Source organism: Pollachius pollachius (genome assembly GCF_949987615.1).
Source record: "Pollachius pollachius genome assembly, chromosome: 3".
Taxonomy (NCBI): Eukaryota; Metazoa; Chordata; class Actinopteri; order Gadiformes; family Gadidae; genus Pollachius; species Pollachius pollachius.
The window spans coordinates 31,000,196-31,028,187 of NC_136936.1; the positions used below are offsets into that span (position 1 = coordinate 31,000,196).

At 48.1% G+C, this 27,992-nt stretch overlaps 2 protein-coding genes across 2 annotated transcripts in view; both read right to left on the reverse strand.

The window, feature by feature from the left end:
• Positions 1 to 99: 99 nt before the first annotated feature.
• On the reverse strand, positions 100 to 19,802 carry pfkla (phosphofructokinase, liver a). Its single transcript, XM_079731556.1, has 22 exons — positions 19,633 to 19,802; positions 18,978 to 19,051; positions 18,759 to 18,836; positions 16,419 to 16,608; positions 15,897 to 16,062; positions 14,961 to 15,005; positions 14,285 to 14,393; positions 13,843 to 13,938; positions 7,768 to 7,860; positions 4,950 to 5,075; positions 4,707 to 4,771; positions 4,371 to 4,434; positions 3,631 to 3,777; positions 3,156 to 3,226; positions 2,962 to 3,049; positions 2,586 to 2,738; positions 2,044 to 2,208; positions 1,765 to 1,826; positions 1,400 to 1,511; positions 1,162 to 1,261; positions 958 to 1,063; positions 100 to 867 (listed from the first exon to the last, which is right to left on the reverse strand). Exons 1-22 carry the CDS (start codon positions 19,715 to 19,717, stop codon positions 720 to 722), a joined length of 2,343 nt encoding a protein of 780 aa, XP_079587682.1. The 5' UTR covers positions 19,718 to 19,802; the 3' UTR covers positions 100 to 719.
• Positions 19,803 to 22,857: 3,055 nt separating this feature from the next.
• Positions 22,858 to 27,992, reverse strand: part of map3k13 (mitogen-activated protein kinase kinase kinase 13) — a 51,279-nt gene continuing 46,144 nt past the window's right edge. Inside the window, exons 10-14 of the mRNA XM_079733960.1 lie at positions 26,768 to 26,911; positions 25,557 to 26,247; positions 25,183 to 25,253; positions 24,785 to 25,076; positions 22,858 to 24,209 (exon numbers count right to left, since the gene is read on the reverse strand). Coding sequence (XP_079590086.1) covers positions 24,108 to 24,209; positions 24,785 to 25,076; positions 25,183 to 25,253; positions 25,557 to 26,247; positions 26,768 to 26,911 — 1,300 coding nt within the window. The 3' untranslated portion in view covers positions 22,858 to 24,107. The remainder of the gene's footprint in view (positions 24,210 to 24,784; positions 25,077 to 25,182; positions 25,254 to 25,556; positions 26,248 to 26,767; positions 26,912 to 27,992) is intronic.

A 27,992-nucleotide genomic window follows, 5' to 3' on the forward strand; every position in this document is an offset into this window, starting at 1 on the left:
ATATATGTTTGTAAGTTGTATATTTTTATAATTTAGTGTTGTGTTCAAGTCTTCAAGATATACAATTAAACATATATGCAAATGTTTTGTTTAAAAATATTTTTATGTAATCCATTTCACAAATTGATTTTGCAGACATACATTCATGTAGATTTAGATATTGACAAAGTAATGGCGTACATGTGCTTAATGTTTCAGTCAACAGAAATTACTAAATTAAAGAAAAGCGGTGTGAGATTTAAATAGTTGAAAAGAATACAGTGGTATTTTGATCCGTCCTATAATATTCCCTTTAAGTATCAACCCTTCCTCTAACTAATGACCTGCCGATCACATGATTACAATTGGTCAGTTTCCAGTTAGATTTAAATGGCATCATGACATCACACACTAGTTCCACTGCCGGCCTGTCCAGTATTCCTCAGTTGTAACTTCATGTGATGAAATCAATTTGTTTTTCCAATACCATGATGTGATAAACAAACAAAACAACATAAAACATCAGAATAAATTAGTTGGCAGAACATTTTTCACTACTTAAGTGCATGCATCACCTCAAAGCAGAGCTAGGACGTGAACCTGTAGCACTGTTGTAGCATCTGCTCTACATCACTGAGCAGTACTTAAATCAATAGCCACCCTTAACAGCTGATCTCTGGAGCAGGGCAGTGCAGGACAGAAGGCAGGAGAGACAGATGAAGCCTTGAGGCTGCAGAGCGCTAGAACCCAGAGTCGATGCTTAGGGATCGGCGCGTCACGTGTTCGATCTCCCCCGGGACGTACTGGGTGAAGCTGGTCTGGTACTTGGCCAACATCTTCAGCATGGGGCGCAGGTTGAACCACCACTGGTTCTTGGGCATCCGGTGCCTGACGACAACAAGAGGAACTTTTATCACACTGACATGCGCTGTTGACAGGGACAGGTTATTAAATGGATGAGGTCTGTGCTGGGCTTACTTGAAGTCTGTCACTTCTTTCAGCTCTGTGACAGGGCTGAAGGATACCACCTTGCGGTTGAGTCCTAGCACGCACGCCGTCTCTGGGGAGTTGGCAAACACGCGGCCTGTGGGGAGACGGTGTCATGGAATAAACAAGACTTACTGCCGGGAAGTCTCAGATAGGTTCATAAACAACAGTGCTTCTGCTCTCTGTTGTCCTCACCCTGTCGGTAGTTCTCATTCATTCTGTCCGAGAGCCATTGAACAGCCTTTACTCCCAGCTTCGTGGCAAAATTGCGGTCGAAAGGACTGGGTGCCCCTCCCTAGAGACAGAGGAACAGATAACAGACTGATATAATAACAACCCATCTACATCCTGACCTATAGAGGAAATACTCATATCAACATCCTAATACTTGGGGTTGGCTCCTCCACTGCAGAGACAGAGTTAGTGAGATCACCTGCTGAAGATGTCCCAACACATTGATGCGGCTGTCGAAGATGCCCTGGCCCTCCGCAGAGTACAGCTGGTGGATGAACTCTGTGGTGTAGTGCTGGTTGGCCTTCTCATTCCTGTTGAGACAAAGGGTATTAGTGGTAAACAACAGACAGAAGGCTGCTGGGGTGGAATAAAGGACCCATCCAATCATCTGATCATATCTGATGTCATGTATTAAGAGTTGATGCATCATCAACCTTTTTCATCACACTAAAACAACTAAACATAACAAATCCTTAGAAGCCAAGAAAAAACAGGAAACAGATGTCTGAGCGACATGGATTTGCTTCTGAGAAACTCCGAGCCAGAAGGGGCAGAGGTGTTTACCTCAGTATGAGACCTCTCTGAACATCCTTCTTCATCTTCTCTTTTAAATGCTCCACGTTGGTCTGTGAGGAGAGGGGGGAGAATCACTGCCTCACGCTCTCCTTTTAAAATCAACATCGAGAAATATGTCACCGATATTAAGGAGGGGGAGGAGGAGGAGGAGGAGGAGGAGGAGGAGAAGGAGACAATGACAGAGACCCACAAGGTCCCCTTATTGAGCCATATCCCCGAGGCCATGACGTGGCGCCTTCATAGAAAACACACACAGGTCCCCCTCACCTTCAGGTCCTTTATGGTGAAGGGGTCCTCAAAGATGTAGGCCGCGTCGGCGCCCACTGCGAACCCGGTGCAGGTTGCCAGGTAACCACAATACCCACCCATGGTTTCCACCACAAAGACACGCCTCTTGGTGCCGCTGGCAGACTGCTTGATGGTGTCACAGCCCTGAGGAGAAAACCATGGCAACAGGTCAAACATGCCCCCCATAGCGATTTCTTCTGTACTCGGGAGGCGGCCAGTAGCTAATCTTTAGAAATCACAACATTCGCTAAGATTTGTGACTGGTTGCAGTTGCAGAGCCCTCGCGCAGAGCCCTCACACAGAGCCGCCACTCTGGGCCGTGGATGCGTCCCTTTGAACACGCAACACATGTTTGGTTTCTTATGTCACTCTGTCTTGGTCTCTGCTTCAGAATGAGGTCAAACCAAGCCTGCCCGTTCATAAAGCGTTGGAACAGGATCTACCATGACACTGTTACTGCAGACCTAAAGCAGCGTGGCGCTCTGTGAAGACCTCTCTACAGACATCACAGCGGACCGTACCTCCATGGCGGCGTTGACGGCGGTGTCTGCTCCCAGGCTGAAGTCGGTGCCGGGGACGTTGTTGCTGATGGTAGCCGGGATGATACACATGGGGATGCATAGCTCGTCGAAGCGGCCCCGAGACTCAAACAGCTGCAGCACGCCCTCGTAGGCCTGGGGGTCCACAAGGTACACCCTTTACTACTACTACTACTACTACTACAACAACTATACTCCTAAAAGTACTATCTGCCGTCCCCTTTCTTAGAAGGTCATGCTAGGTAGAACCGATACCTTCAATAAATGTAATGGTTCTATCTAGCGCTAAGCTGAGTTGACCTAGCGGGAACAGAGTTGCCCTCTTTGACAGTTCCCCTTCATAAACAACAACCTGTACCTCAAACCCGCCGATCACCAGCAGAGAGGAAATGCCAAACTTGCTGATGGTTTCCACAATCTTCTCCATGAAGGCACTGGGAAGAGTTCTGAAGGAGAGCCACAGAGACACCGGCACATCAACCTCTTATTTGCCCTGCTTTTTAGATCAGGTGAATTAAACATGATAACATTATAAGTCCTTGGGGGTCTCACCGTTTGGTCCCCAGCAGGGAGCCCCCTTGGCCAGTCCACCCAGCCACACTGTGCCAGGTCATCTCACTCACCTGCAGAGGTCGGACACATCGGGGGTTAAACCTAAACCTAAACTAACTAACCACTGTTTATAGTGTTTCCAGCCACCCTCTGCAGTAGAAAACAGGGGATTTAAATATATGATGAAGATTGATGCACTTCATATGCCTAATGGTAAAAGAATGTAATATTTCATAACATGTTTTTTTTTAAAGGAAAGACGGACATAATCTCAATTTTTATTTGTTATGGCTAGTATTATTAGCCAGCATTACATTTTATTTTATTTGATAATATATTCTTTGTAACAGAGTAAATTAACACTTCCATTGCAGGTAAACAGTTGTTGACAACTGGCTCAACATAAAGTGATATGACCTGGCCTGCCAACACGCCTCATATAAAACCTGAGCCCACGATGGACCCCAGCGCTCACCGCTCCGGTGGCCAGCCCTTGGAAGCCGTCGCTGACGCCGTAAACCTTGTGCCCATGAGCAAGGGCCACTCTGACGGCAGACCTGATGGCAGCGTTCATCCCTGCTGCAGGCGCCCCCACGTTCAGAATGGCCATGGTGTGGTTGCTCTGCACGGAGTGGAAGGGGGGTGGGGGTCAGCCGTAGCCAAGAAAGCACTTTAGGTAGTTTCTACAGACGGTAATCAGACCAGTCAGACAGAGCTGCTGAGAGATGTTTCAAGACTTGGGGTCAAGAGAGCACTAGAGTATAACACAGTTCTGACTATCTCACTTTATCTTCTCTACTACTGGGATACACTTATTCACAAACATTCAATTAAGGATGGCCAATCAATTTTTTTTGCCAATCAAACCGTGATGTATAAAAGAGTGGAAGTCAAGAGAGGAGTGGCTACTTCAACAGGTATGGATAACCTTCTCCTACACATTGTTAGGTTTCTTTCTGCCACATGACAAATGGAAGTGGACCGGGGTTCAGGGAGGGGCTGCAGCAACTGTATCCCCCCAGGGACCAATCACAACCAGGGACATGACGAGCCAATGAGGATGGACCAATCACAACCAGGGACAGGAGGAACCAATGAGGATGGACCAACCACAACCAGGGACAGGAGGAGCCAATGAGGATGGAATAAAAGACCCAGAGAGCAGGTTCGTCCTGGTAGTAAAGATGAGGTGGGTGAGGAGGAGGAGGGCTTTACCTTGATAAGCGCCGGCTTCTGGTAGGCCAGTAGCTTGTAGACATTCCAGTTGTTTTCAAAGCTCCTAGAATGAAGCAAACACTTGTATGTTTAGTTTGCCTGAGCTGGTGCATCTCTATATGCAAGGAAAAAGGTTAATCAGAAATGTGTTTGCATTCATCAATGCTGTATATTTGCATTCACGTTTAACATACACGTTTATTCAGGAAGGAATCATCTTGCGTAAAACAACTATACCTAGTGTGCCCTTTAGTTTAAATAGCTCCAAAGTATTCCCTCATATTTTAAAAAGTTGCAGTGTTTAGTGTACAGTAAAACATAGACTTAGCATCTGACCCTCCTCGCAGCTTGATGGCTTCATCGAAGCGCTTCTCCTGCATGGCCGTCTGCACCAGCTTAGTCTACACGCACACAGGCGACAAACAATGGAAAAAAACACTTGTTGTACCCACTGTATCCAGATAGAGGTCATTATGGATGGAGGCTCCTTACCACCTCCACCCAAACAGAGAGGCTCTTACCTCCTCCACCCAAACAGAGAGGCTCTTACCTCCTCCGCCCAAACAGAGAGGCTCTTACCATCTCCACACATTCCATCAGGGGTAGCCGGACGGCCTGGTTCCCAGAGAGGCCGATGACACACGCCGGGGTGTCGGGGGACGCCTCCATCAGTGCCACCACCGCCTCCACGCCCAGCTTACTGCTCTGGAGACACACACACACACACACACACACACACAAACACACACTTAAGGGCTCCTCTCCCACTGTAGGGGAGACCTTGAGGGCTCTGTCACACCAAAATTGTACCGGGAGCGAAAATTGTACCGCCTACGTAATCCGCGTTCGAAACATTACGTCATCGTTCGACGCGATTGTCCTGCCAGGCAGGTTTCGAAAAACATTTGTGCTCATGTTGCCAAAGACGAAATAACATAATACAGATTATCACTTTTGTATTGTATTGAATTTAGTTAGTAAACTTAGTTTTTAAAATGTATCATAGTCTAGCTAGCTTGTAATACACTCCGTTTACTAGCTAAATTAGATTAAACAATTAAATACAATACAAATATAAAGTTAGCAACGCTAATAGATGTAATTTGTAAAATAAGTGTTATCTGTTTAATGTTATTTCGTCTTGTGACGCTCAATGAATGAGCGAAAATGTTCATGAACCTTCCTACGTCATCGTTTGACGCAATCGTCTGTTGCCAGGCAGGTTTGGAATTTTCGAAAGCAGATTATGTAGGCGGTACAATTTTTTGCCCCTGGTACAATTTTGGTGTGACAGCTCCTCTTCCACTGTAGGGGAGACCTTAAAGGGATACTTCACCGATACAGAGCTGGCTATCATTATAAAATCGCTATTATAATATTAAAAAAAAGTTTTTTCTTCCCTCAGTCTAACACATTCTTCCCTTGGCCCAGCTGTCCTCCTTACATTTCTCCTGACCTGATGTCAAACGACACGTTTGATGTCATGTCAGTAGAAATTTGCTTGCCTGCTAGAAGGGCCGAGGACTACAAACCACTGGTTCCGCAAATTTGTAAGCCCACCAATAAGGAATGAGGGGGGCGGGAGCTTGCGTACAAGATTGTCTTCCGCCGGAGCCCCGCTAACAATCCCTTTCTCCTCCATGTCGCCGTTCGCAGTTCCACATCAATCTGAAGTTGTAGTTCAATCTGGACTTCAGAGAGTCAAAGCCAACGTTTCTTCCCACAATTCCTTTTCCAACATGGCCGAGAATCAATGCACAGGTCTTATTTTTCAAACCCGCACCCGTCTGTACCCGAGAATTACATTCCGCACCCGACCAGAACCGCTATAAATTGATACCGACGCCCGACCCGCACCCGAAGGAAAATTAGACACATTAGATGGAAAGCCAGGGAATTACACTATCTGGTGTTTGGCCTGGTGCTTTAGATGCTGTGCAAAAAAAGCACATCATTCACTGTTGACGGTTTTAGTTTACTCCTCTGCTCCTGAATAACATATCCAGCATCGGAGAAGTCTCGCTTGCAATTGCAAAACCCGCGACCGACCCGCACTGTTCAGGCGTCCGACCCGACCAGCACCCATGTCCGACACAGTACCTACATTATTTTTCCCCCGTTTCATCGAAATTGTGGGGTTCACCTGTTGGGTACCCGAACCAGTGCAGGACTCTGGCGAGATAACACCCACTACGAGTCTTTACTTGTTGTGGAAGTACCAGAGACGTCCGAGAACCCAACGCAGTCTTTAATTCATAGTCATCCGGAGGCGCACACAGCTTTTTGCCGTGATATTATATATTGTATTATATTATATAGATACCTATATTATATAATGTTATATTATTTAGATATAGAGCTCCGGGAGTCCGCAAACGGCAACAATCACTTCTCCTCCATGCTGCTGTTTACGCTGGACTGCAGGGAGTGAACGCTGATTGGCTGTTATGTTACGTCCCTCAGGGAGTGAACACTGATTGGCATTGTGGGTGTTGTCGTCTTCAATTCGCAAGCGCCAAAAAGTCACTGTCTGCCTTTTCTCGGACAAGGAGGCACAAAATTTGAAATTTATGTGACTATTCGACTAAATATATGACCCACTTTCAATACAGATTCATGTCACCACCGGTGAATTATCCCTTTAATGGCTCCTTTCCCACTGTATTGGAGACCTTAAGGGCTCCTCTCCCACTGTAAGGGAGACATTAAGGGCTCCTCTCCCACGGTAAGGGAGACGTTAATGGCGCATTTCCACCGATGGGTACGGGTCGGTTCGGTGTGCAAAGGTGCGGTCCGGTTCGCGTTTCCACCGCCAAAAGTGGGCGGGGTCCGGACTAAGCCTTGATGAGCCGTACTCATCTCGCAGAACTCCTCCGTTGGGGTACTGAGACGTCTGAAAGGGTGGCAACAAGTTCGAGTTACACATGCCACCCGTTGATTGGTCAACAGAATCGTCACTTCCGGGCAACAAACAAACAGAGTAACCACAAGGTATTTCTGGATATACTGGGAAAGCTTAGTTTATTTGGGAAAATGGAGCACAAGTTTGACGTCCTTCTTTGATGTCCTACATTGTTGCTCTTTGTTTAGGGTGTCGCGTACTTCTTTTTCCTTGGATTTATTAGCAGGCTGAACTGTGTGGGGCTCCTATAAGATCACGATGCTTACGTAGGTGCCATCACCATCCGGCTTAAACCCCGCCCTACCATAAGGGTACTGTCGGCGGTGAGCTGGGCCAAACTGCACCTTCACTACTGGGCCAAGGCGTGCTGGGCCGAAGAGGACCCACCAGTGGAAATGCGCCATTAGGACTCCTCTCCCACTGTAAGGGAGACCTTAAGGGGTCCTCTCCAACTGTAAGGGAGACGATAAAGGTAAGGGAGTGTTGTGAACTCACCAGAATCCGGTCAAAAGCGGAGGGGATCCCTCCTCTCTGGACGTGTCCCAGGACAGTCACCCTAGTGTCATAGCCCAGCCTCTCCACCACCAGCTGCACACACACACACACACACACACACACGTTACTTTCTCACAGTGAACAGTGAACAGTACACAGGAGACACAGACTACACTTTAACAACATTTATAACAGCTCTTCATAATGTCATGAAAACCTTTCACCAACAGCCGAATCAAAATGCTAAACTTAATCTCAAAATGTGTACAGGTGATAACAGGTTGTTCATTCGAAACAGACGCAATCAAGTCACGCGCTCCAGCTTGGGCTAGAGCGGATCACAATTTAACAATTTCGGATGTTGCAGAGCCTTAACAACGTCCATATTTAACCTAAAAACACAATGCTAAGCATAACAATTACGGTATTTCTTGTTTCACTGGCTCTAAAATGATTCATCGATTGGAAATATGATTATTATATATCTGGGGACCCCGGTTTATATGGCATATGTAAGCCTAGGTGTTTCTTACATATCCATTGTACTTACGGTAGAAGCTAAATGCTTACCTAAATGATCTTTTCACGTCATGCTATCTACACAAACAATATGTCATATGAAAGATCTGCATTTGAACTCCACGCTGTCACTGTCAACCTTGCTATTAATCTCTTCATTGTGGTAATCTACCGTCCCCCTGGTCCCCTTCGTGACTTCTATGACGAAATGGATGCCCTTCTCAGCTGCTTTCCTGAGAATGGCACACCACTCGTTATACTTGGCGACTTTAACATCCTGCCAGAGAAGTTGCACTCACCGGAATTAACCAACTTTTTTGCCACCTTTGACTTAACACTATCCCCTTCTCCTCCCACACACAGGGCCGGGAACCAGCTTGACCTGATATTCACAAGGTCCTGTGGCACCTCTGCTCTCTCTGTTACCCCACTCCCCGTGTCTGACCATCACTTTGTTGCTTTTTCTCTCCCCTTAAAGTCCTCTCCCCCCTCCTCTCTAGTCCCCACATTGTCACCACCCGCCGCAACCTCAAAACTCTCTCTCCCTCTACGTTTGCCTCTACTGTTCTGTCTTCACTACCTTCTATTGAACAATTCGCTCAACTATCCACAGAGGAATCCTCTGACACTCTGCTATCCTCCCTCTCCTCCTCTTTGGACTCCCTCTGTCCCTTCCACTCCAGACCGGCGCGATCTTCACCCCCCCCTCCTTGGCTGTCTTTATCTCTGCGGACCTATAGAGCACAGTTGCAGGCAGCTGAGAGGAAATGGAAGAGATCAGACTGTCCTAATGATCTATCTCACTATCTCTTTCTTCTCTCTGATTTCACCTCCACTGTGTCAACAGCCAAATCTGCCTTCTACCGGACCAAAATTAACTCCTCCGCCTCAAACCCCAGGAAACTGTTTTCCTTGTTCTCTTCCCTCCTCAACCCTCCCAGCCCTCCTCCTCCTTCCTGCCTCACTGCTAATGACTTTGTTACCTACTTTACCCAGAAAGTAAAGGACATTAGCTCCTCTTTTATCACTGCCACCATCCTCCCTCCCCCCACCCCCACCTCTGTCTTTACCCAATTTATCCCTCTCACCTCAGACGAGGTCAACAGAATTATAACATCTAACCATGCCACCACCTGCCCCCTTGACACTATCTCTTCCTCCCTCCTCCAGGCTGTGTCAAACGACACCCTGCCATTTCTCACCACACTTATTAACTCCTCCCTCACTTCTGGCATTGTTCCAACGTCTTTCAAGACTGCCAGAATAAAGCCTCTCCTCAAAAAACCAACCCTTGATACCACTGACATCCAGAATTACAGACCGGTATTGCTTCTTTCATTCCTCTCTAAAACATTGGAACGTGCCGTCGCTAACCAACTGTCCTCCTATCTCTCATCTAACAACCTGCTTGACCCTCACCAATCAGGCTTCAAAAAAGCACACTCCACTGAGACGGCTATCCTCGCGGTGACTGAGTCCCTCCGTTCAGCCAGAGCCTCGTCCCTCTCATCGGTTCTCATTCTCCTTGACCTGTCTTCAGCATTTGACACTGTGAACCACCAGATCCTCCTCGCCACTCTCGCCGAACTTGGCATAGCTGAATCTGCCCTTTCCTGGTTCACATCTTACCTGATGAATCGCACTTATCGGGTAACATGGAATGGCTCCTTGTCCAAACCTTGCACGCTTGATACTGGTGTCCCTCAAGGCTCTGTACTGGGGCCTCTTCTGTTCTCCCTCTATACTAGATCTCTGGGCTCTGTAATTACATCCCACAGCTTTTCCTATCACTGCTATGCAGACGACACTCAGCTATTTCTCTCTTTTCCCTCATCTGACAAAGCCCTGATTGCAACACGCATATCTGAATGTCTGGCAGAAGTCAGCACCTGGACAACTGCCCATCACCTGAGGCTTAACCTCAACAAGACTAAGCTCCTCCTAATACCAGGGAAAGATTGCCCACACATGGACTTACTCGTCACTGTTGAGAACATCACTGTATCTCCTTCTCCAACTGCCAAAAACCTTGGTGTAGTGTTGGACAATCAGTTATGCTGCACCGCAAACATCACTGCGGTGGTGCGATCCTGCAGATTTGCACTTTACAACATCCGCAGGATCCGGCCCTTCCTCACAAGGGAAGCAGCTCAGCTTCTAGTCCAATCACTGGTCATCTCCCGCCTCGACTACTGCAACTCGCTCCTGGCTGGACTCCCTGCCTCTGCGATTAAACCCTTGCAGCGCATCCAGAATGCGGCAGCGCGCCTCGTGTTCAACCTACCAAAGTTCTCACATGTAAACCTCCTCTTCCGAGACCTCCACTGGCTCCCTGTAATAGCTCGCATCAGATTCAAGATGATGGTACTGGCATACAAGGCAGTCAATGAAACTGCCCCTGCCTACCTCCAAGCATTAGTAAAGCCACACACCCCAGCTCGATCCCTCCGCTCAACTACTTCAGCTGGACGTCTGGTACCGCCATCGCTAAGAGCAAGCAAAGGTCGATCAGCGAAGTTACAACTTTTCTATGTTTTGGGACCTCAGTGGTGGAACGAGCTCCCTACCGATGTCAGGATCGCAGAGTCGCTCACCAGCTTCCGCAAAAGACTCAAAACTCACCTGTTCAGAGTTCACCTCGACTCTGCATAGAAACCAATGCACAGCCACCATTGAATGTTGTACGTCCTGGCACTTGTACATTGCACTTATTCAAGGTACTTAATTGTGTAGCAGCTACAGTAGCTGCTATCATTGCTTAACATGGAGAATGGGTTAGCCTAGCGATTGTAATACTTGCACTTGGTTCTATGAACATCTTTACTGTACCGACAGTGATATATTGTTTCACTTCTTATGACAAATGTACTTATTGTAACAAATGCACTTATTGTAAGTCGCTTTGGATAAAAGCGTCTTCTAAATGCCCTAAATGTAAATGTAAATGAAAGAGACTCCAAGGAGTCCAACGGTACAAGCCTTATCATTTTGTGAGCTTATCTTGATTAACTATACGTGAAAGAACAACGTCAATAAGACTTTTTCTGGTTACTACAGGTGATGACACACACTTGATTAATCTATTTCAAACTATCAGGTTTAACAGCTCAGCTATTGTATATTTTATCTTAAATGTAGTCAAACTTTATGACTTTATCTATTTGTTTAACTCTTCACTTTATGTTTCCAACCATTTAACTTTTTTTTGTGCATGTTTACATTCTTTACTCCATTTAGCCTTTTTGAACTCAGTTCAAATATTTTCACTTGATTTAACGGGGACATATTATAAAACAACCCTTTTCCTGGGATATTACCTCCCACTTCCCCACTCCCCTCCAATCAGAGCATAGCTAAGATTTTGTGGACCAGCGGATGAGCAGCTCCGGCGGGGGGAACTCGGCGGCAGCCCGGCAGCTCAGCTCCGGGAGTACAATCCCTTTCTCTGCCGGACTGCCACCGAGCTCCCCCCGCTGGAGCTGCCAGAAGTCCGGAGGAGGATACATGGAGGAGAAAGGGATTGTACTCCCGGTGCTGAGCTGCCGGAATGCCGCCGAGCTACCCCCGCCGGAAGTCCGGCCGCCGTCGAAGCCGTCCGGAAGCTGAACTGCCGCCGAAGCATTCCGGCTGCTCCAGCGGGTGTACTCGGGGAGCTGACTGCCGCCGAAGCTGGCAGGTCCGGCAGCTCCGGCACGGGGAGCTCGGTGGCAGTCCGGCAGCTCAGCCCCCGGAGTACAATCCCTTTCGTCTCCATGTCGCGGTTCATGGACTCCAGAGAGTCAAGGCCAAAGTTAATTTCCCCCAATTCTTCTCAACCATGGCCGAGATAACCCCCACTACGAGTCTTTACTTGTTGTGGAAGTACCAGAGACGTCAGATGCAGTCTTTAAGATTAGGTGAGTGCTGCATGCAGCGCTCAACTATTGTTCTTAAGTTTTATTCTTTCCGCTATATTTTTTCTCTACAAACTTTGGGACCTATCTCCTTCTTCTTCACCTAGAGACTCCATTCAAGTTTTAAAATGTTTCAAATTAGCTTGGAATCGCGCGCTTCTTTTCAGATTTTTAAAATATTTTATACTTTTTAAGATATTCTACTTTTAAATTACTATCTTTTTTTTTAACATGGGAGTCAATTGGACGACGGCGGTGCTCTGGTACAGTTTAAGACGTAACTAAATCAATTTTCAACCGTTTATCTTCGTTCAAACCATTTAACAAATCTACACACTTGTGTCTTCAATAATATCTAAACGGAATTTCGATATCATTTGAACTTTCTTGAGAATCAGTTTTTGTTTCATACTGGCTTCATTTTCAGCTGTTTTCATTGAAGAAGTCTGCCCATTCTGACAATCCTACTTCTTAAGACATCGTAACTCAATCATTTTTCAACCGTTTACCTTCGATCAAACCATTTAACAAATCTACACACTTGTATCTTCAATAATATCCAAACTGAATTTCGATATCATTTACACTTTATTCAGAATCAGTTTTAGTTTCATGCCGGCTTCGTTTTCAGTTGGTCGTATTGATTTATGTGGATGCTGGAGCGTGAGGACGTTCAGCAGTGTTGCCAGATTGGGCGGTTTCCCCCGCTCAATTGGGCTACTTTTAATGACGCACCGGTTCGCTATACTCACTCACTCACTCTCACACACACACACACCAGTGCCGGGCAATACACTTGACCTTTCAGATTCTTCAGTTCAATTCATTTTACATTTCTGCAATTTTAGCAATGCCTTGCGCTTTTCATTCAGCTGTCACTTTATTTGTTTCCAACCATTTACATTTTCTTAAATGGTGTGCATGTTTACAGTGTTTCCTCCATTTAGACTTTTGAACCTTTGTTCAAATCCCTTCACTTGATTTAAGCCATTTAACGTTTCTTTATGTCTTAAGGTATGTGGCTTTATCAAAAAATATTTTCAACCTCACTTTATGCTACAGCACTCACCGCATTTTCTGCAGGAAATTTATTTTCTAGTTCATAATATCATCCGAGGCACACATAGCTTTTGGACGTGATATTAGATATATTATATGAATACCCATCTATAATATTATTATTATATTATATTGATATAGAGCTCCAGGAGTCCGCAAACGGCAACAATCCCTTCTCCTCCATGCTGTGGTTCAGTCTGACAGCTCATTGGTCAATGGGCAGCAGCTCATTTGCATTAAAGCTACAGACACCAGAAACAGCGCATTCTGAAGGGACTGAGACAGAGGGGAATAGCGGTAGGCGAGATTTATTTTCCTAAAAGCTATTTCCAGCAAACAGCTTCAAAAACATGTTTTCTGGAACTCAAATACTATGTTTACTTGTTGGGAATACACCATAATATGTCTCCTTTAAGCCATGCAACTTTTCTTTTGTGTGTGTTTTTAGGTGGCTAATTGGCAATCATGAGCAAAGTGCTTCCATATATTATTTCTTTTCAAGAGTAAAACAAAGTATCGTAATGATATAGGTATTTGAAGTGAAAAAGTGGTATCGGGACATCCCTACTGCTGTCAGGTCCAACAAGGCACTGTAAAAACTCACATCCTTGATGTAGTTGGAGCTGATGGCCTTGCCTTCATCATCGATGGCTCCTTCTGCTACGATAATGATGTTGAGCCTGGAACCTCTGCTGCGACTCTGGAACACACACACACGCACACGCACACACACACACGATAAGCTATAGGATGTGGCTGGCTTGGTGGTGGAGGATTCATTAGTCAACACTATAACTATTGACTGTCCATCAATCCTTACTGTCCAAATATTCTTCCTGCTCCTAAAGGCCCAGCCCTGCCCCAATCTGCTAGTCATAACCCCACCACAATCTGCTAGCTCCAACCCCATCCCATGATATACCTGACCCTGTTCAAAGCCCTGCTCAAAATTTAATCCTAATCCAGTTGGGCAGATCAAAAAGCCCTCCAAACATCCAGATCCTCTCCTCTCCCCTCGTATCGGACCACGTGTCTCCCAGACGCACCCCCTCCAGACGGGAGCACATGCGGTCCTCCCAGCCCTCTTTGGGCGGGGCCTCAGGGATGAACAGCCAATCAGCTCCAGACGCCAGCGCAGACACCAGGGCCAGGTACCTGCAGTGGCCCGGGGGGAGGGGTCATGGAGGGCAGGCCAACAGTGGATACAGAAGAGCAGAGATAGAGGAAGGGTTCCACTCACCCACAGTGAAACAGGAGATAGAGGAAGGGTTCCACTCACCAACAGTGAAACAGAGGAGATAGAGGAAGGGTTCCACTCACCCACAGTGAAGCAGAGGAGATAGAGGAAGGGTTCCACTCACCCACAGTGAAACAGAGGAGATAGAGGAAGGGTTCCACTCACCCACAGTGAAGCAAAGGAGATAGAGGAAGGGTTCCACTCACCCACAGTGAAGCAGAGGAGATAGAGGAAGGGTTCCACTCACCCACAGTGAAACAGAGGAGATAGAGGAAGGGTTCCACTCACCCACAGTGAAGCAGAGGAGATAGAGGAAGGGTTCCACTCACCCACAGTGAAAGAGGAGATAGAGGAAGGGTTCCACTCACCCACAGTGAAAGAGGAGATAGAGGAAGGGTTCCACTCACCCACAGTGAAAGAGGAGATAGAGGAAGGGTTCCACTCACCCACAGTGAAAGAGGAGATAGAGGAAGGGTTCCACTCACCCACAGTGTCGTCCCATCACCTCCAGGACGAAGGTACGCTGGTGGCTGTGGGGAGGCATTGTTTAATGGTTATTACACGCTGTGGAAATACATATTCATTGATATTATCCATTATATAAATGCTAATTAATAGTACAGGGCCTATGATAGGCTACATGTAAAAGTGATCAATGCAAAAATATATACTTTTCCCCGTTCTTATGTTAAGATGCAAACAAAGCATTTCTTGTTTTAGACCCGTTTTCCATGTCAAATGGTGCAAGGTTAGAGCCAGTTGAAGGAGCATCCGACTCAGAGCCAACAGTGATTAACAACCATCTAGCCTGTGGGCATTCAGATTCTGATGCCAACTCGAGCTGCGGAAACCATGGATATAGGAATAAAAGTGTGAGACAAGCCACGCATGGTCCACTTATGAGGCCGACTTCATCAAAACGATTCACTGTTCATATTGAATCATTGAGCAGACACTGTACAGAGAAGCCTTGCTCACAGGTCATTGAGCAGCAGGTAGGGGAGGGTATCTTCCTCCATGATGCTTACTGGTAGCAGCTTCAGACCTCAGGATTGAAACCCTGAACCTCTGGCTGACAATACAACAATCTCACCACTACTAGCCTTACATCACATTTTGAACAGTCACATGCTGCTAAGAACAACGTGCAGTGAGGCAGAGCCTTTTAGGAGGGAGGTGTCGCTCACAACCCTGAATCAGGATCTTAATGTGTGCTCTTCTAGGACCAGGACCCGGGTAGCGGACTAGACCAGTGAAGATCAGGCTGCTATCCAAGCCCTGGTACATACAAGGAGCCTCACTACTTTAACGTTCTAGTCCTGTTCTACTCCATGAGGCCTCTGTGGAGATGCTCTACTGAGTGGTGATCCACCAATCTGAGAGGCTGCGTATCGCCCGGTTCTGCAAGTGAGGGGGCGGACCTCTGGGCGGTGGTGGTGATGGCGTCCACGATCTCCATGATGCGGTGCAGGGCGGAGTCGGCGCCGATGGTCATGTCCGTGCCGCAGAAGTCGTTGTCAATGGAGCCCACCAGACCTACAATGTTCAGGTGGTCGTGGAGCTGTGCCGTGGCCTCCGTGATCCGGCCTGACAGACAAACACACACACAGGAGTTCCGTTGGAAATTCGCCAATGAAAGCGTTGGCCTGTTGTTCGACAATGAAGAACTAGAGATTTTGAAAAACTAGAGACATTTAGAGTGGAGCCCTCAGAGTTGTTTATTCCATGTCCTCCAGTAGCTCCGGAACAGCTCCATCTACGGAACTCCAGAACGTTGCAACACTGCGACGTGGGAAGGAAACGACACGCCAAACATTCATGCTCAGTGTAGATGGCGGGCTAGCCTGAGCATGTTCTACCGCATTAGTTAGTGAGAATGCAGCAGAGAGGGAGAGTTCTGCTATGGGAGATCCCCTGACACCACCCCCCCCCAAAGCACACACCCTTCTGGGCCAGCTCGGCCAGCAGGCCGCTCCACTCGCTGCGGAAGATGTTGGCCCCGGTGAGGCTGCCGTCCCCGCCGCACACACACAGGTTGGTGATTCCGCGCTTCACCAGGTTGAAGGCGGCCGCCAGCCGGCCGTCCCGCGTGGGGAAGGCCTTGCAGCGGGCGCTGCCGATCACGGTCCCGCCCTGCGGAGGGGAGAGGCAACTATGAGCCCCCCCTTCATAATCTTATACAGTGGGCGAGCTCCGAGTGGTCCCTAGAGGCCTCTCGATGCAGACAGTACATAGTACAACATGCACAGTAACAACTAACCTAACCCTATGTATTTCAAATTAGAATCTGATATAATAGACAAGATACTATATAAATGTGAATGTCAAAGTCAAAGCAGATGTGTACGTGTGTGTGAAGGTCATGGGCTCCTGCTCCTTCACTGGACCATCGTGGAGACGAGCAGTAGCAGTGAGGGGAGGAGCAGGAGGAGGTGAGGAGTGGAGCAGGAGGAGATGAGTGGTGGAGCAGGAGGAGGTGAGTGGTGGAGCAGGAGGAGGTGAGGAGTGGAGCAGCAGGAGATGAGTGGTGGAGCAGGAGGAGATGAGGTGGTGAGTGGTGGAGCATGAGGAGGTGAGTGGTGGAGCAGGAGAGGTGAGGAGTGGAGCAGGAGGAGATGAGGAGTGAGTGGTGGAGCAGGAGGAGTGAGTGGTGGAGCAGGAGGAGGTGAGGAGTGAGTGGTGGAGCAGGAGGAGGTGAGTGGTGGAGCAGGAGGAGGTGAGTGGTGGAGCAGGAGGAGATGAGGAGTGAGTGGTGGAGCAGGAGGAGATGAGGAGTGAGTGGTGGAGCAGGAGGAGGTGAGTGGTGGAGCAGGAGGAGATGAGTGGTGGAGCAGGAGGAGATGAGGAGTGAGTGGTGGAGCAGGAGGAGGTGAGTGGTGGAGCAGGTGGAGGTGAGTGGTGGAGCAGGTGGAGGTGAGTGGTGGAGCAGGAGGAGGTGAGTGGTGGAGCAGGTGGAGATGAGTGGTGGAGCAGGAGGAGGTGAGCGGTGGAGCAGGAGGAGGTGAGTGGTGGAGCAGGAGATGGTGAGTGGTGGAGCAGGTGGAGGTGAGTGGTGGAGCAGGAGGAGGTGAGCGGTGGAGCAGGAGGAGGTGAGCGGTGGAGCAGGAGGAGGTGAGCGGTGGAGCAGGAGGAGATGAGCGGTGGAGCAGGAGGAGGTGAGCGGTGGAGCAGGAGGAGGTGAGCGGTGGAGCAGGAGGAGGTGAGCGGTGGAGCAGGAGGAGGTGAGCGGTGGAGCAGGAGGAGATGAGCGGTGGAGCAGGAGGAGATGAGCGGTGGAGCAGGAGGAGGTGAGCAGCCTTGTGGAGCTGAGGCGGCGGAGCTTCTTCTACTACATTAAAAGAGGATTGAGCCGAATGTCTACAGACTTAGGAAGTGAGGGCTGAGTGGAACGGCGACATAATGTTGAACGCTAACCCAAAGCTCAGGAGCTCACCTTCTCCTCCTATCACGGAGAGACAGTCATGCAGTGAGCAGACAACCTCTGGCAGTTAATGAGGGGTTCATACAGATCAAGATAACACGGTTTGTCAAAGACGGGGACATTAGTCTTCTGAGATACAAGTTTGTTATCTATGGATTTCCTCAACTGGATTCCAGTTTCACCATGCGATCAGATGGGAACTTTGCAATGCCATCCCATCCCTGACATGAGTGGAGCAAACTGATCTAGGGTCAGCAGCAACAGCAGAAAACAGACATAAGCAACATGTGTGCAAGAGATGATCTCTGATCTTTATGGGTCATATATGGGTCAGGCACAAGAGCAGGACAAACTAGAGAAGAAGAAACATCAAACTTGACATCCAGACGGGGAAAAACTGAAGTACTACAGACTCAAGCTTTGGCTGACAAACAAGGGAAGAGAGGTGTTATTTGATAGATATTAAAGAGGTGTATGCACGAACGACAGAAGGCAGAAATCATCAAAGATCATCAACGTTTAGTGATGCAAAACGGTTCTCAATCCAAAATGCAACTTGCTGCATTTCCTACGACTAAACCTACAACGCATGCATGAGCTCTCTTACCGAGTCTTTACAAGGTCTACAGAGACAGGGAGAGAAGGGGGATGAGATGAGGGGCCAGACTGACCACAGCAGTAACATAACCACCCTAATCTGCTCCAGCTGGAACAATAACCATACTTTCATTGAAAATCAAGAGTATGTTACGATCACAATTCTGTTCTGTTTAGAATTATGATTGTACTTGGAGTGTCTTGTATTGCATACAGCGATGGACTCCCCTTGTGTTAATGATGAAGGTATAGGCACTGTGCGTACCTGCTGGATGATGTTGGTGACACTGTGCCAGTGAGCCAGTTTGATGTTTTCCCCTCCTTCCACCAGGCCTTGGTAACCCTAGTGTGACATAAATGGCAGTTATTGTATTTGCTGAATACTAGACAGAATGACAAGGTGAAATATGGCATACAGTGAAACACTTTGCTGACCGCTTGAGGTTAGCCTGAGTAAGGACAGGGTTGTATCATGGTAATATACCTCATGGATTAGGTACACCTGTGCTCCGACATATATGCCCATCCGGGTCACCGCACGCACCGCAGCATTCATTCCTGTTTCCAAGGGCAAAGGGACAACGTTATCAGAACACATATCTACTCTGCATAGCCTACATGGCATGAAAATAATAATGGAGGAGGTATGTTACAGGCTTTCTCGCTTAGGTGTTGTAGCGGGAAGGTGTTTCAAGTTTCCACTTAAGCCCCACCCACACCTCTGCCCACCACTGCGTACGGGACCTTTGACCTGTGACCGGCTATCCCAGTGGAGGGAGCGCTGTACCGGGACTTGTGAGCTGTGACCTGCTGCCCCGGCCCACTGCACAGGGACCTGTGACCTGTAACAAGCTGCCCCAGTGCACGGAGCGCTGTACCGGGAATTGGGACCTGTGACCTGCCCCGCTGCACGTAGCGCTGTGACGGGGCAGTGACGCTCAGCAGCCCACTAGTGTCCCGTTATCAACGATCTTTAACTACGATCAGATAACGAGGCTATTGGACCAAATATTCACAAATCAGCCACGTCTGCAACAGTTTGGTGCCACAATACAGCTATACTTTATCTGATAAGGCTAAGTAGGAGTCCAGCCTGGCATGCATGATGACATTCAACCCTGTGGTGATTCTGCTCGTACCTTGGGCATCTCCGCCGCTCGTCAGCACCGCGATGGCGCGTCCTGCGCCCGTCATCTTCAGCTTCTCCAGATCCATCGAAGTCATGGTGGCCAAACGTACTAAACAGAAATGAATCTATACAAGGTCAAACCTAATCAAGAACCTCTCCGGTAGTAGGCTGTCCCCTGTCCGCTTCCTGGTAGTGTGGGTCGGTCTGAAGACTCCGCCTTGTTGTGAACCACCATGAGAAGAGGATCGCTCGTTTTCTGTGTCACTCCGCCCGGTAGGAGAGATCCCGTTAATTGATCTGTTTTAATGAGCCCCGCCCCCCTCAGTCACATCACAACAACATCGGTTTAATTACGACATCCTGGGAATGTCGACATCCAGTTGAAATGCTTAAATCCACCGTAAAATGTTTACTTATAAAGGTTTAAATTGCATACTCGATTTATAAAATACATTAAACCTTATTATGATACTCCTGTATCAGAGTTAACATTGTTAAATCCTCAGTGCTGGTGTCCTACAGTGTGTTTTGTACCTGGCCGGCTCCCGTAGCGCTGCAGAGTGCTGCTGTGACGTCAGGGGGTGTGTGATTCACTAGAAATTAGAGGATTTTCAAGACAATTAAAGTTGCAAACTCTAATGCAAGCTTAAAAATATCTATAATTGCATGCTTGAGATACATTTCGTGCAATTTTGGTACATTGCTATTATTTACCAACGCAGATATTGAGCGTCACATGACTATTTGTTTCTACTGCAGGTGAGAGGTTGTGTAAATAAGCTATAATGCATGTTATTACTGTTAAATAATATACATTCTGTTGGTTCAAAATGTTTAATACATTTTGCATAATAAAGAGGAGTATTTTATACTGTTAATATTGTTATTTGCCAAATGGTTGTCTATAAGCTACAATTTTGACATAATTTTGAAATGAAGCAGAAGAGAGTGAGCAGACCTCCATTCAGTTTGTTAATAAACCATCAAAAACCAAACCGGTACCCTACTCTGTCTAGACTTTATTCTCTTGAGGTTACCCAACTACTTTTTTTTATATGGAATGACTTATTTGGTTGACTTTTAATGTTTGTCCATTTTATTGTCAGTCAACTGTACTGTACTGTCTGTTGCTACTGGTTACCTGAATTTCTCCAAGGGGTGAAATAAAGTATCTACTTACTTACTTACTTACTTACTGTGTTTAGATGCACCATCAACATGGTGCATTCAGAAGAGAAGCTTCTGTCCTTCTGTAACTAAAGCAGACAAGAGAGAAAACGCCACACGGTTTTGGGTACAGTACCTCAGCATTTATTCCATGCAGTTGTTTTTGCTTTTATTCATTTATTTATTCTTCTGTAAACCCATGAGCACTACACTGGCCAGGGTTGCTTGTTCGGTTGCCATTCGAGAGGAGAAGGGGGTTGGAAATATGAGCTTCACAAAGGAGCGGGTATGTGGTGTACATGACATTTATAACACTACTACAGAAACGGATGTAAGTTGAATAGTATTGTTCATAGGGAGGTAAAGAGGGGAGGGGAAATGTCAGAAAACCTGGTTAAGACATAACCTCTTAATTACCCTGTTATAAAGTATATTGCAAAGGCATGTGTGGAAGACTTCCCTGGAACACTGGCCTCTAAACCCTCAATTGCCTCAGAGATATGAAGAATGATCCCCATTAGAAACACAACAATGGGTGGATCGACCCTAAGAGGAGGGTCTGAACCATGTCCCCTCCAGCTCTCAATACTGTCCACCTCCTTATCATATATTCTGTGCTTCCTCTCAATAATACTGGGGATCAGAGAAAACTATTCCTAAAGCTGCCAGATTATTTTGAATAAACACAATTCCCGACTAGTCATTCATAATAAATTAAATCAATAATCATGTAGGCCAGCTACAAAGAAGAAACACAAACAACATCAAAAGATTCAAATTGAATTAAAATCTATCTACAATCATTTCATAGCGGGACATCTTGGTGAAGGGACTTGATGCGGTAAACAAAGAGGAGGAGCTTTAGCACAGAGGGGGAGGAGCTTTTGCGCAGAGCAGGTAGTAGTCCGTCTTAAAGAGCTCCACTCTGAGCTCTGGGACCAGGTTAGAGCTCCACTCTGAGCTATGAGACCAGGGTAGAGGAACTAAACGGCTCACATGACATCTAGGAGTTTCTTACACAAGGTAGTAGCACTAACACTGAGAGGAGGTTCTTGAAAACCATGAGCGCGGTCGGTGCTCGTGGACTTCTCTCTGGCTTATATATTCCTTACTTTGTCACAGTTTTCTCAAAACTTACTTTTGAAAAATTAGTGATTTCAACCCTGACAAAAAAAACACTTAAGATGATGAAAACAAACATGTAGACGCCAAAGATGCAGTATCCATTTCTAAAGAGCACAGGGTTAAAAAAGAAGAAGCGATTTATATCGAGAATAAACTATACCAACGGTCATGATTACTAGTAGAAAAGGAATGAGTGGATTTATGTAATGCAATAAAAAGGAAAATACATGGCGCCATCTAGCGGACATTGATATACTGCTCCTGTTTTTCGTTTTTCTTTTTGAAACCTAAGACCTGAGCCTTTAACCAGCAAAGGCAACATCACAGGAAGGGGCCTATTTAAAAATATATGTTATCTGTTTTAATGCAGACTAATTATATGCCACCAGTGTATGTCCAGCCAGCTAGACATCTAAAGTTCTGATCTATCAAACCCTCCCCACCTGAGCTTCAGTCTGACTAATTAACCACCACCACACAGAAAACATTTAGGTGCCTGTTTTTGACACTAATATATACACAGCTGGTACCACTAAGCACTCGTATCACCATGAATAGGGATAAACCTGTGAGGAAATGAAAATAATGCCTCACAACCTAGTGATTTGTTTTACTGAAAAAGGAATACTGCATCTTTACCCCGACCCCCAACAAATGGAAACAACATTGATGTCAAGTACAACAACAACCTAAGGGGTCGAACAAGTCTGTCCTCAATAGAGAGTTATTTTAAATATACCTGCATGGTCCATAATATGTGCCAGACGGTACCTCACTAATTAACACGCTTTTCGGTCCGGTCTGGTCTCCTCACAGTTCTAGAACAATCCTGAGATGTACATAAGACTTGGTCCCTTCTACATGGAGAGGGAAAAGCAATTATATTATCCAAGGTGTCCCTTGTGACCTCTGACCTCATGGGGGGGGGGTCTCCAGAGCACGGAGGTCTCCACCAACAGGAGAGAGGGGGGGACTGTGTTGCAAGGTCTGGTTTGATCACTGGTCTCCTCTTCTTCTTCCTCTAGCGCTGCTGACCACCAGGGGGTTTGATCACTGGTCTCTTCTTCTTCCTCTAGCGCTGCTGACCACCAGGGGGTTTGATCACTGGTCTCCTCTTCTTCTTCCTCTAGCGCTGCTGACCACCAGGGGGTTTGATCACTGGTCTCCTCTTCTTCTTCCTCTAGCGCTGCTGACCACCAGGGGGTTTGATCACTGGTCTCCCCTTCTTCTTCTACATTGGAGGGGGAGTTATGGTGACTTGGACGGGACGGGTGTGTGTGTGTGGGGGGGGGCAGGGCGTGTTCAGATGGTACCCCCCCAGGAGGAAGGGCTGGTTGGACGGTGAGTCTCTCTGGGTCCACCAGACACCACAGGGGTCAACGTTGGAGGTGGGAGGGGTAAATCCTCTCGCTCTGCCCTGTAGCAACCCGGGACATTTTGTTGTTGCCTCCTGCTGCTCCGGGGGTCAAATCCCCAACGATGTAGAGTCTCCTACAGCCCTGGTCTCTGCCAGCTGTCTGTGCTGGTCCACAATCACCCTCTGTTCCATGTCTGCTTCATCATCATCATCCTCATTATTATCATCTCCCACATACAGTATCGTCATCGTTATGTAATCTGCCACATACAGTCAGTATTGCATACAGTCAGTATTACATACAGTTAGTATTACCGTGCTGCTTAGAGATCCACAATGCACAGATTAAGGATGAACCTCTTCCTAACTTCCTCTCTGTTGTCCTAATCATCTTTTGTTGTATTTCTTGTATCAGCACATGTATTCTGTTCCTGATGATTTTGCCTTTCTTAGAATTCAGCCAAAAAGTAAATGATGGATGTTTCACTTCCATACCATTGACATGGAAACCCCTGCCTTTAGTGTCGCCTGGATGCTGCCCTGAGGAGGGGGGGATGGTGGTGGTGGTGATGGAGGAGGTGGTGGTGAACGAGGTGGTGGTGGTGTAGGTGTTGGAGGAGGGGGAGGGGGCGGGTTAGGAGGAGAGAGAGCTGAGTGGGATCGGATTGGACATCTAGAATCGATTGCATTTTAACTTCTTTGTAGTTCATAGGCTGCTTTTTGGGTTTACATTGCGATCCTCTTATTGCTGAGTTTCCTGCTATGGGTGGGGGGGTGACGTCTCCAGGCAGAGCAAGGACGATGCAGACGTCTCTCCGCCTCTCTGGGTCGGGCCCTCACCAGGTGGACGGGGCCCCTGCCTTGTTGTTCCTGATGGTGGCGTCGGAGCCGTCCGCCTCTGAGGAGTCGCCGTCTGAATCCCCAAACTGCAGAGGATTCTGGGAGACAGAGCAGGAGATGAGAGCCTGATTAACGCTGATACACAGATAACACATGACAGGGTGAGAGGTTACGGTACGGATACTGTAAGGAGTTTGGTTGCTGTTTGAGTGATGAGCACGGCTAAAAGGACACTGCATATATTGAAAATTACATTGATTTTACTCATTGTTTTAGTAATCTTCAACATAAAGTATAAAGACATAAATGATCATTGAAAATATAATAAGTGACTACAAATATGTAACTTAGTTAGCAGATAGTTCCATGAGTGCAACAGTGTAGTGAGGCATGGACAACCTCTGCTCACATTCACTAGTATTAATGGACTTCAGTCATTAGCAGGCGCTCCTCCCAAACCACGAGAACAATCAAATCATACAGTCCATAGTGGAGCCGCTATAAAAGTAGTGTTGCCCCACCTCAAGCGGTCAGAGTGCCACCCAGGGCTGGGATCCACTAGCACACGTCAGCATGTTTATGTCCACATCATCATCATCATCATCATCATCATCATCATCATCATCATCGTCATCATCATCATCATCGTCATGGTGAACAGAGAGGAGCTGACCTCGTAGCTGTGCTCGTCAGAACACAGCTTGCCCAGGGAGATCTGGGTCTTGACCCTGCGCACGGCGCACTCCTTGTCAGACAGGCCGTCGGACTGCGTGGAGATGTCGATGGGGATGTCGGGCGTGTGGGACAGCAGCTCGTCCAGGTGCTCCTCCTGGCTGGCACTGAGGCCCTCCAGGGGCCCGCTGCGGGAGTGGTCGCTGGTGTTGCCCTCCTCGCCGTCGGTGGCCGACAGGTTCTCCGAGCTGAAGGTGGAGTAGGACTGGAAGCTGCTCATGCAGCGATGGGGCCTGGGGGGGGAGAGGAGGGACAGGTGTCTGAGGGGCGGGGACGGACATTAGACGCCACGGACTGAGAGGAGACGGCTAGGGAAGGAGGAGATGGTGGGCGGTTTACCTCGGTCTCCTTGGGAACTCCACTTCACTGTCCACCTCGCCCTCCTCCTCTTCAGAGGACTCATCCCCGCCCTGAGAGGAGGAGAGAGAGAAGCATTCAGAACTATCCATATCCATATCTTTCTGATCCATAGTTGATTATACATTTGATTGGAACCAAATGTGGACAATATTAAATAAGCAAACTAATGGTCATGAATGATGCAACCAGCCTCCACAACCACCATCTGCATCTCAGTGCAGCGTGTTCACACACAGCGAGTAGCCCCCTAATCTGACCCTGGCAGAGCCCTGATCTCTGTGCTCAGAGTCTTCAGACCCCACACATGAAGCCGGAGGAGCCAATAGGGCTGCCAACACTACAGCGTCTCCTACCTTCCTGAGCGGTCTGAGGGTCCGCGGCAGGGCGGAGGGTGGGGCCTGCAGCGCCAGCCCCTCGGGCCCCCCTGGCTCCCCCGGCCGGGGCGTCTCCGCCGGGTCCCCGTCAGCGCCGGGATGGGGCCCCTCGTCCCGCCCCTGGGGCAGGGGGTAGCTCCGAGGGGGGTTCTGACTGTCAGAGAGCCCCCCGGGCAAGGGGTGTGCCTGGCGGCAGGGGCCTAGGGACCCGTTGGGGGGCCCGAGTGGAGAAGCGTCGGGGCCGTTTGTGGTGGGGGGGGTCGGGGCCCGCGGGCAGGGGTCACGGTCAACGCTGGTGGAGGAGATGAGGTCAGGGCTGGGGCCCGACACCCGCCGCTGCAGGTGGTCGGTCTGGGGGCTCCGCAAGGCCGCGGCGGGGCCAAAGTAGCGCAGGTTGTTGGCACAGTTGACCACGGCCTGCTCCCGGCCCCTCAGCGGCAGGACGGGCCCCGGGGGGTACCGGAGGGGCTGGGGGTCCTCGGACGGCCCGGGCCGCAGCACCCCGGGGAAGTCGTTATGGCTGCCCTTGCTGCTGGCGCGGCGGTGGCGCGGCTTGCTGCGGTAGCGGGCCTTGCCCGGGGGCGTGGAAAGCCTGGGGCTGGCCGTCAGCAGCGAGGGGGAGGGCAGAGGCTCCAGGCTGGGGATCCCATCGGAGCGGAGGAGGTCCGGCCTGGAGGAGTGGAAAGGAGCTATTAGCTGAGAAGATCCTCTTCAGAAGACCTTGTGTAGCGTGTTATTCTAGCTATCTCGTTGCATACGGGGAATGGGTTAACCTAGAGTTCGTAAGTGCTTGGCACTTGGTTCTATGAACATCCTTACTGTACCGACAGCAATATATTGTTGTTTCTCTTTCTTCTGAAAAATGTCCTTATTGTAAGTCGCTTTGGATAAAAGCGTCTGCTAAATGCCCTAAATGTAAATATAAATGTAAAATATCATCCCAATCAGGGTCATTCATATATTATAATAATTATATCTGATCATATATTCATTACTTTGTTAACATAATTTATCCCTAGCAGAGCCCGATCCTGGAGGTTTAAGTGGGATCACAGTAAGGATTAGCATTAGGAGCCCATCTTGATGAGCCTGCTGAGGGGCTGACTCAGACAGTACTATGAGCTATACACCCTCCCCCTGTGAGTGGCCTCAGGGGCCCGCCTCTCCAGGGACGCTCCCCAGGGGCCCACCTTCTAGCCCCGGGCAGGCTGGGCCTCTGGGAAAGGCTTCCTTTCTTCTTCATGAGTTTCTCCACGGCGTTGGGCCTGACGATGGGCCGGACCGGGTGGCGCTTGTTGTTACCGGGGTACCTCTTCTCCACCGCCTGCTCCCGCCTGCGACCAGAGGAGGAGGAGTCAGGGAGGGGAGGGGAGAGGGGACAGGACCCTCATCTGGGGGTCAGCAAGCTGGATCTCTTATGTGAAACAGACACACATCATGACCGCTGCAGCCAGACCTGTTGGTTTGTACTAAAACCCTCAGTCAAAAGTTCACTTTATGCACATCGGCAAAGACAGACATTACCAAAGACAAAGAGAGACACACGCACATGCATTCACGAGCACGCACATGTATTAGGGGCCGCCTGGGACAGAATTCATATTTGATCTTACAAACACTATTATAATCTCGGGTGAATACTTTTGCAAGGCACTGTGCCTTGCAAAAGTATTCACCCCCCTTGGCATTTTTCGTGTTTTGTTGCCTCACAACCTTGAATTAACATGGATTGTTTGAGGATTTGCATAATTTAATTTACAGAACATGCCTACAACTTTGAAGATGTTTTTTTTTTTTTATTGTGAAGCAAACAACAAATAGGACAAAATAACAGAAAAAGTCAATGTGAATAACTATTCACCCCCCTAAAGTCAATACTTTGTAGAGCCACCTTTTGCGGCGATCACAGCTCCAAGTCGCTTTGGATAAGTCTCTATGAGCTTGCCACATCTTACCACTGGGATTTTTGCCCATTCCTCCTTGCAAAACTGCTCCAGCTCCTTCAAGTTGGATGGCTTGCGCTTGTGAACAGCAATCTTTAAGTCTGACCACAGATTTTCTATTGGATTGAGGTCTGGGCTTTGACTAGGCTATTCCAACACATTTACATGTTTCCCCTTAAACCACTCAAGTGTTGCTTTTGCAGTGTGTTTGGGGTCATTGTCCTGCTGGAAGGTAAACCTCCATCCTAGCCTCAAATCACGCACAGAGTGGTACAGGTTTTGCTCAAGAACATCCCTGTATTTAGCACCATCCATCTTTCCCTCAACTCTGATCAGTTTCCCAATCCCGGCTGCTGAAAAACATCCCCACAGCATGATGCTGCCACAACCATGTTTCACTGTGGGGATGGTGTTCTTTGGGTGATACGATGTGTTGGGTTTGCGCCAGACATATGTAACAAAATAGGTAAAA